The sequence below is a fragment of the Rattus norvegicus genome, chromosome 7, assembly GCF_021556685.1.
Source record: "Rattus norvegicus strain SHRSP/BbbUtx chromosome 7, alternate assembly SHRSP_T2T, whole genome shotgun sequence".
Lineage (NCBI taxonomy): Eukaryota > Metazoa > Chordata > Mammalia > Rodentia > Muridae > Rattus > Rattus norvegicus.
In genome coordinates this window covers 62566673-62576316 of record NC_141540.1, presented here as the reverse complement: position 1 = coordinate 62576316, position 9644 = coordinate 62566673, and the positions used below count along the sequence as shown (strand labels likewise).

At 45.6% G+C, this 9644-nt stretch overlaps 1 protein-coding gene across 1 annotated transcript; it reads left to right on the top strand.

The window, feature by feature from the left end:
* The first annotated feature begins 2502 nt into the window (after nucleotides 1–2502).
* Nucleotides 2503–9644, top strand: Yeats4 (YEATS domain containing 4). The gene is made up of 7 exons (NM_001127527.2): nucleotides 2503–2579; nucleotides 4459–4578; nucleotides 5770–5836; nucleotides 5942–6036; nucleotides 7322–7414; nucleotides 7518–7605; nucleotides 8999–9644. Exons 1-7 carry the CDS (start codon nucleotides 2529–2531, stop codon nucleotides 9166–9168), a joined length of 684 nt encoding a protein of 227 aa, NP_001120999.1. The 5' UTR covers nucleotides 2503–2528; the 3' UTR covers nucleotides 9169–9644.

Below are 9644 nucleotides of genomic sequence, written 5' to 3'. Positions count from 1 at the left end.
CTCTGTTGCTTATTTCTACCTTCCAAACACCTAGAATAATGAGTAGAACATGGTAGACGCTCATTCCAACACTTTTTTCTTATTCTTCAATCTCCCATGTTGAAGACAGGTTGAAGACGTCTAGGTCGTATCATAAGTCTGAGTAAACGTAGAGCAGAGACCTTTCCTGAGGAGCAAAGCAACTGGACCAATTGGAGCAGAGTCCACCCTGGCAAACCAATGAGTCAACTATGGTTACTTACAACAGTTGGGTGAGGGGTCACTCACAGGAGCAGGGTTGCCTCAAAGGCAGTTGCATCCTTGAAAAGCCCAGGCCAGAGTGGGTGATGACTCAAAATTCTACAACCTTGAGCTTGCTGTGTGACTCTCAGGCAGCACAGTAGGACAGAGACTTTCCCCCAGTGAACCCCACAGGATGAGCGAGAGACTTCTGCCTCCTCTCTTCCCCCAACCATTCTTTATTGCTTCTTTAAAAAAAAAGAAAAAAATTACTTAATATATATGAGTACACTGTTGCTGTCCTCAGACACACCAGAAGAGGGCATCAGATCCCATTACAGATGTTTGTGAGCCGCCATGTGGTTGCTGGGAATTGAACTCAGGACCTCTGGAAGAGCAGTCGTTGGTGCTCTTAACCACTGAGCCATCTCTCCAGCCCCCCTTTACCGCTTCTTTAACCTTGGGAAGGGGCCTTGTACACCTTGTTAGCTTCAGGACTTCCTGAACCTGGGAGTTGTTTGCTTCTTCCTGGGGAGGGGGGGATGTTTCCCTTAGAAGCTCTAAGCTTATATCAGGTGATCAAGGAAGGGGAGTGACATTTAAAGAACAGTTAAGAAACAGAGATAGCACATACTTAAGAACTGCCAGGACAACCCCAAAACACAGGACGACTATAGAAACAGCCAAGATGATCAAAAACAGGGGCTGGCGAAATGAAAGGCATTTGCTATCAAGCATGATGAATTGGATCCCTAGGATCCAAGATGACTGCCGCAAAGTATAATCTGAAGTCTAAAGATGCCGTGTGTGTGTGTGTGTGTGTGTGTGTGTGTGTGTATGTGTTGTGTATGTGTGTGTGTTGTATGTGTTGTATGTATGTGTGTATGTGTTGTATGTGTTGTGTATGTGTGTGTGCACGTACACACACATAATAAAGTAAAAAACAAAACCTTTTATTAAAGATTAGCAAAAATTGATTGACCATGCTGTCAAATTTGCTTCTCAATCTCTTGATTAGTCTCATTGATTAGTGCTGTGCCCAGCCTTCATCAGGGAAGTTTATTGCAATGAGCAGTGGTTAATACAGAAACTCAAAACTAGCCAAAGTACTGGAAATAGGAGATGCTGGTGTGCTTAACACTATATGGGACAGTTGTATCCTTCCAAGGTTGGGGAGTATTTCAGTAAAGGGGATATAAAGAGCCAAATAGTGGGAGACATGCAGCAAAACGACACCTTCTGGCCATGACAAGACCATTGCACTCCTGAACTTACTGGAGCTGCAGGTATCTTCATAAGACCTAAGAATGGCATGTTAATATTTCATCATGGATAGGGGAAAGGGGCCCATGGGTTTCACCCTTTCCCGAGGTACTATTGACAATTCATGACTGTTTGGGAAAGAGATGCCGTTTTGTTTAGGAGCCACTGAACTTCTCTTGCTCCAGTAAAGAATCCAATATCCATGGTAGGACAGGAAACACCAATTAAACCCAATAAGTCACAAATTAAGAGGACATGAAAGTAGGAGGGAGGCTTGTTGGAAATAAGGGTTCCAACTGGGGATGGGGATGAAAGAGAAGAATGGTGAATGAAGATAAGGACAAGATCCCTCTTAGATATGGTTTAGGTTTTTACTGTAGATATGAGGGAGAAAACAGCCCGAGGAGAAAACAGCCCAAGGTATCTGGAAGAGTCAGACTGAACATGGCCAGCAAAATAGATTGAGCCATGAGGAGGGGAAGGGGACAGCAGTCTTTTCTCTAGTTCCATCATATTGGCCTTGGGAATCGAACTCATGTCAACAGTATTAGCAGCCCCACACCCAGTTATCTGAAGCTTTGATTCGAGTCTATAATCTTGAAGTGCGTAGGATTATCTCAACCCTAAAGTTACAAAAGTTCACTATTTTGGTGCTGGGTGCTCCCCTATCCTTAACTTCTGGAATTCTTCCTAAAACTATTCCCATCTCCCCATTCGGTCGGTTCTCTCTACAACTGCTCAACTAGCTCTCGCCCGGAAGGCAGCAGCCTCGCGCGTGCGCCGTAGCTGCCCAAAACCGTTGCGCATGCGCCGCCCCCATCCCCGCTTCCGCTCCGCTCGCCCACCGCGGGGCTGAATGGCCGACCCCGACGCGGAGGGTGTGGAGGAGGTGGCTGTTCGGCGCCGCAAGCCCAGGTGACCCGCCCTCCTCCGGCCTGAACCCCTCGGCCCGGGCTTGCGCGGGAGGAGCGGGCCTGTGAGGGGAGCGACGAGGCCGCCGGCCTGAGCTCTTTCCCTGGCGGCCGCGGCTCCTTCCCTGGGACAATATGTTCAAGAGAATGGCGGAATTTGGGCCTGACTCCGGCGGGAGAGTGAAGGTCAGTGCGCAGCCGCGGCGCGCAGAGCGGAAGCTCGGCGCTCATTGGTCCCCGTCACCGCCTCCCGTCCCGCCAAAAACAAAGGTTCCGGGTTGGCTAGGGCGTCCTTACTTGACCAGGTAACTGTGGCTCCTGGGTAGCCTTGTCATTCCTGAAGCCCCGTGCTAGTAAAGTCATCAAAGAGCGCTTAGCATCTTTCGTGTTCAGTGAAGGTTGTCATAGAGTCCCAGTATAATGCTGGACGTTGTGACATCCTGTTCCCTCACATTTAAGCATTGTACATGTATTATTAATAGGGGTGGAGGTCAGAGGACAACTTGCAGAAGTTGGTTGTCTGCTGTCACCATATGGGTGTGTCTTTGGAGTAGTCCCTGCCTCTCCAGCCTGTGTTGCAGGCGTCTTTTCCCAGTGTGCCATCTCTCCAGGTCGCCCCCTTCCACCTTCCTACATCCACTGGTTACTTTTTAAGGCACTGGTTCCTGATGCTCTCCCAGCGCCCCTTTTAACTCCTACTTACAGATCTCACCACAGAAAGGAATTTTTTTCTTAAATCATTTTTACACCAATCTACTTCATTTTTAAAATCTTTGTCAGTGTCATGATTATCTTAATCCTAGTGTCTATACATCCATAGCTGTCTTAACGGTAAACATAAGATGAAAAATCCTCGAAAACCTTAAAGCCCTGATGTGCAATAGGAGAAAGAAATGCCAGGTAAAAGTCCATGTTAGAGTAAGAGGCTTTGTAGAGCTGTGCATTTGACCAAGCTTTTAGGTAAGGTGTCCGGCTGGTGGGAAGTGATTACAGAGCAAAGGGTTAATGTGAAAACTTTTCTCTACTTGCACATGCTAAGTCTAGAAGTTTGCGGTTTTTAGTCTAGGATAATTTGAGAAAGTTAGGCCTGTAATCCTCAAATGAGTTTCCTCCTTGGTAGCTGGGGTGGGGTCGGGGGTGAGGCAAGAACAAGATTGGCCCTTGAGAGACCCAACCTAGGTGGCCTGTGTGCTCCCCTGTCCTCACCTCCTCCTAGGCCATTCTTCAATGAGCTGATCCGAGTACTAACTCATGGTTAGTGCTTCCACAGTCCTGTCTCCTCTCAGTGCCACCAGCTAGGGAGCAGCCCTAAGCCTTTGGGGAGCTACTTCATACCCAAACTGTGCTATACATAGTAGTGATAGCAGTGGGAAATGCTTGCCCTGAAATTTTCTCATAAACTGTCCTTGGGTTTTGTGCTGCACTTTGGTAAACACTGCCATAGGCTAATTTAAAAGCCTTTACCGGCAAGCAGAGCCAGTTAAAATGGCAGCTTGAACTCAGTAGCCTAGCTTTTAGGTTTGTGAAGGCATTTTCTTTTCCTTTCACCAAATACTCGTGCTTTTACATGGTGATTTAGAGTAGAACATTTCAGGCCATCTTTCCAGCCATGGGACAGCTCACTCAGCAGGTAAAAGGCACTTGCCACCAAACCTGATGACCTTGTTCAGGCCTCAGGACCCATGTGGTGGAAGGAAGAGAATCTCCTGCAAATCATCCCTGACCTCCATTTGTGCTGCACAGGACGCCCAAACTGTAGTCTTCTGCCAGAGCAGCAATGCTCCAACTGCTGAAGCGTCTCTCCAGCCCCTCACATGGGAAGCATTGTGCTAACATTAAATGAGTGTGACATTGGTAAACCCTAAAACGAGTCCCCGTTGCCCCTGTTGTTTACTCAGGTGGTAGTGAAATATTTGCTGATTTTTTTTTCTTTTCTTTTCTTTTTTTTTTTTTTTTGGAGCTGGGGACCAAACCCAGGGCCTTGCGCTTGCTAGGCAAATGCTCTACCACTGAGCCAAATCCCCAACCTCAATATTTGCTGATTTTAAGCTTGCTTTTCTTTTAGGGAGTTACCATCGTTAAGCCAATAGTTTATGGTAATGTTGCCCGGTATTTTGGAAAGAAGAGAGAAGAAGATGGACACACTCACCAGTGGACGGTGTACGTAAAGCCGTACAGAAACGAGGTAGGCTTTGTTTTTCCTGAAACTAGTTTTTGCAGTATAGTTTGTTTACTTGACAGTAAACTGAAATTTTGTATAGTAACTTTCCAAGTATGAAGTGGGCCCATTATAGAATTCCTACCACTAGCCCTGTCTGTAACAATAAAATGAAAACCCTCATCTTCATAGAAACAGTTTTTCAAAAATGTCTTCTGATTAAAATTAACATAAGGTACTAGGGAGATGACTCAGCAGGTAAGCAAGCAGTGCTCTTGCAAAGAACCTAAGTTGGTCCCCAGCACCCATGTAAGGCAGCAGTGAAAAGCTGGTGGGGGCCGGGCCTGTGATTCCATTATTGGTCGTGGAAACATGATAATACCTCAGCTCCCTGGTCAATTAGCCACGCATGATTGGTGAACTCCAGGTTCAGTGAGAGACCCTCTTCCCCAAAAATAAGGTGGAAAGCAGCAGAGGAATGTACCTGACGAGGACCCCTGGCCAGATATGCAAAGACATTGTTTCTAATGGTTGACTCCAGACATGGTTTTCTTGGGATAGCTCTTTCTATAAAAACACCAGATCTTGCTATTGTTTCTGATGGAAGTCAGAATTGTTATTTATTGGTGCATATAAAAGCAGAATTTGAGCCAGATGGCAGTGACAGGTACTCATAAACCCAGCACTGCAGCAAGAAGATGGCAAGTTCCAGGCCAGCCTGGGCTACATAGTAAGACCTGTCTCAACAGCCATGTTCCCTCAAAACCCAAGGTTTGCAGAACAAGTGATAGAAAAGAACTTGGCACAGGAGGGCTGGCTTTCTTCCTCCCTTCACCCCTTCCCAGGCACAGTCATGGCTCTGTTTCTGTTGCTGTGTTAAATTGTTTTGGAGTTTTTGTTGTCAGGTTTTTTTGGTTGGTTGGTTTTGGGACATTATTTTCTTTGTTGGTGTGTGACAAGTTCTCACTGTGTAGTCCTATCTGGGTTGGAATTCAACTAAGTGACGGCTGACCTAAAACTGAGGTCCTCCTGCTTCCGCCTCCCGAGTGCTGGGATTTAAGGTGTGTTCACCATGCTGGCCTATTTTGTTTTGTTCTGTTTTTGGGAGAAGAAACCAAGCATGAGTCCTGAGCTAACTTTGAAGGAAAGTGTAGTGTATAAAATTGTGTACAATGTCGAGTCTGTTTGCGTTGGAGAGCTGATTTCTCTCTGTTTTAGGATATGTCAGCATATGTGAAGAAAATCCAGTTTAAGTTACATGAAAGCTATGGCAATCCGTTAAGAGGTGAGGTTCAGTTCTTGGCCCATCATATAATGAGTATTAAAGGCCCAGGGAGCAGGAACTAAATCAGTAATTTGCAATTGTTTTATTTTTCTTCCCTCTCTCTAGTCGTCACTAAGCCTCCATATGAAATTACTGAAACAGGATGGGGTGAATTTGAAATAATCATCAAAATATTTTTCATTGACCCTAACGAAAGACCTGTGAGTAACATTAACCTTCGCAAGAAGAAAATAGGACATTTAGTATGTGCAACTGTCACACTTCCCCCATAAGCTGGTGTTTGTTGGTAATCTTCCCATAAGCCTTCCCTTGTCGTTTAGGATCTGTCAGGCTTACTGTCACCCGACCATTCAGAGAGCTAAACACCACTCGGACAGGTCCTAATAGGTGATTTGAACGTGCTATTGATGGGGTGGGGGTTGGGGGACTTAATGTCCTAGCGAGTCTGAATGTAAACAGATCTTACAACCCCATGTCTCGGGCTGGTTCATCTCACCTTCACGTCCTTGCCAGCCACAGAATTAAGTCCCTGCAACAGAGAACAACACAAAGAAAGAGAACAGAAAATCCTGCCAATTATTTCAGAGGTTGGAGTCTGCTCAATGGGATGTGGGCCCCTCTGGGTGTTTAGGGCACCTTCCCTATAGATGGAGACCCCATCAGGCCTTGTTCATTGTCTGCCATGACATCACCTCGGATCTCAGCTCTGTTTTTGGTATCCTGGGAAAAAACAAGGTCAGCAGTCCAGCCCTTCTCACCCCATGGCCTTTCCTATAAGGGCCAGTGTGTTACATCTCTGCTGTTTACGGAGCTGCTGACTATGCCCCTAGTGGAGTGTCTTGCTCACACTGGAGATTTTACTACTTTTTATTACTTTAGAAAACTACTTTTCCCCTAGCAGTTTAATTATGTAGCCCAGGCTGCTAGCTTAGACCCTGGAAATGCTCCCGCCTCTGCCTCTCATGTGCTGAGATTATGGGCATGCCCCACCACGCCCACCTCACACACATGCCCCACCACACCCACCTCACACACATGCCCCACCATGCCCACCTGCACATCTTTTCCCAAGTAAATTTGTGGACAGAAAACTGTTTGGGGTACATTTACTCTCTGGAGGTACTCTCTTGAGTAGAGCCTCCCCCAACTGTAAAATGTCCCCACTGAAATGTGGACAGAGAAGGGTCCCTGGTAAGAAAACAGAGGGCTGGAAGTTTGTTTGGTTTGCCACCTAAGTTGGAACAAGTTCTGGAATTTGATGTTTACTAACTCCACCTCCTACTCCGGCTAACGCAATGGCAGTGTCAGGTGATTGGAGGCAGGAAGGTCAGCAGTTCAAGGCCTACCTTCTGCTGCTTAGTGAGTTTGAGGCCAGCCTCAAACACCCAGGGTCTCACATCAGGAAGGAAGGACTGACTCACTCACTGATGGAGTGTCCTGGGGATGGCGGAGCCTCTGGATAGAGTGACCCTGTGTGTGTTCTAGGTGACTCTGTATCACTTACTGAAGCTCTTCCAGTCTGACACCAATGCCATGCTGGGGAAAAAGACCGTGGTTTCAGAGTTCTACGATGAAATGGTAAGACCTCGTGAGGGGGTGGGGGTGGGGGCACAGTGAGTTTTAAAAGCATTTAAGTTGGAGACCTTTAGTTATTGGCTTTTTTCTTGTTTTATTCCTTAAGATATTTCAAGACCCTACAGCAATGATGCAGCAACTGTTAACCACATCTCGCCAGCTAACATTGGGAGCCTATAAGCATGAAACAGAGTGTAAGCACTTAATTTAACCTATGCAGTAATGTGAAAGGATTGTTTGATTAGTGGCTTATTTATTTATTTATTTATTTTTAGGTTTAATCTTAGGTCCTTATAATCCTCATAACCTTAAGAAATGCCAGGCTTCGCTGTCATGTGGAGCCTGACTTACAAATGGGAGAGACTTAGAAATAACTGAGTTCAGTTAATAGGGAGCAAGGATGAGTTTTCTACTCTGATTTCAAGGTTAGAGACTTTCACTGTGTTGACAGAACTGCTGTGTTCCGTGAGCAGCAGTTACCCAAGGCGTCCACAAGGTGGTGATGTTGGCTACAAGCAAGAGTTTTTCTTTGTCAAAACAATACCATGCTGACCAGCTAGCATATTTAAGTAGATAGATCTTATTTTGTAGTTAATACATTTATTTAGTAATGTTTACTGTATCCAGATAAAGTTTTTGTTTTCATTACTGTTTTTGCACTGTTGGGGATTGAATCCAGGATGTCACCTAGGCATACTCTACCACAAGTTACACCACCAGCCTCTAGAAATTTTCAAATAATAACATTCTTTTGTCAATATAAATGATGACAATAATAGTTAGTAAAGTGTTTTATATGTCACACGGCTTTCTAGTTACTTTGTACACATTGGTTCCTTTAATGTCTTCTGACGGGGCTGGGGAGGTGGCCTCACTGGTGAGGTGCTTGTCTGCACAGGAACCTGAGTCTGGGTCCCCAGCACCCTGTGGGAAGCTGAATGTGGTGCCAGGCGCCTGCAGTCCTGGAGCTGGTGATGCAGAGACAGGAAGATGAGGTTCAGTGAGAGACTCTGCAAACAGGGTAGAGAGGGATGGAGGCAGCAGAGGGTGCTTCATCTCTACTTCACCACAGTCTTCTCAACAGATAATGTGAGGGCTGGGCCATTACGGTTCCTGTCACAAGCAAGGCAGTGGGCGTTCAGACATGAGCTAAGTGTCACGGCTGGTGGGGCTGGATCTCAAGTTTAGTCAGTTTCCTCTTTTGAAAAAAGCTAGAGGCTTATTTTGGTGATGATTTTGTTAGATAAATTGCACCTGTGCATTAGTTCAGAATAGTTTTGATTGGTTCACTGGCATTTCTTGGGTTTGTATGCCCCTTACTCTAAAGTAATATGTAGCTAGAGAAAACCAAACAATGTCTCAAAGCCTCAGCTGTGAGTTAGTAGCTGCAGTCTCGTTCTTGTAGAAAGCAGCATGACCCCTCTGTGGGAGTTTAGACTTCCTGTCCCCTGGGCCGACCATGGTCAATGTTCTGTCTCCCGGATTGTCCACGTTTCATGCAGGAAACAGTGGCCTTAGGAAGTGCTGTTTGTCCTCTGTGCTGTCCCTTAACATAAGAAGGTGACTCAGCTCAACGTTCTTCTTCAGTTGCAGAACTTGAAGTGAAAACCAGAGAAAAACTAGAAGCTGCCAAGAACAAAACAAGCCTCGAGATTGCAGAGCTGAAGGAGAGATTAAAAGCAAGTCGTGAAACTATAAATTGTTTAAAAAATGAAATCAGAAAGCTTGAAGAAGACGATCAGACAAAAGACATATGAGTCAACTGCAGAGCAGTGGGCGCCACAGGAGGGCAAGCTGCAGATGCTGGGGCGTTTCTGGGAGGAGCTCTCAGAGAGCACTCCAGGTCCTCACTCTGTCAGGCCGTCGTCCCTGGAGCACATCAGTGCTCTAAGACTTGATGCTGTGTAGCAGTCCACTATGTTAAGCACAACTTTTAAATTTTTGTTTTTGTTTTTTAAATTGAACTATATGTATAGTTTATTTTCCTTCGGGCAGGATTGAAAATTCTGTTATAAAGTCTTACTTGTGCAGACTTTGTACTTCTCTACTATAGAATTAGTGATTAGTATGGTGTGTTAGTTCTTCAGGCTCACGTCTGCCCCGGCTACCTCTTTTGTATATGATGTGTCTAGGAAGTATTTAATAAATGTTTACTGCTCCCATGTCTGCCTCTTGTGACTTCTCCAATCACTTCACCACTTGTGTTTTCAAATAAATATTTGTTACTCTTTGA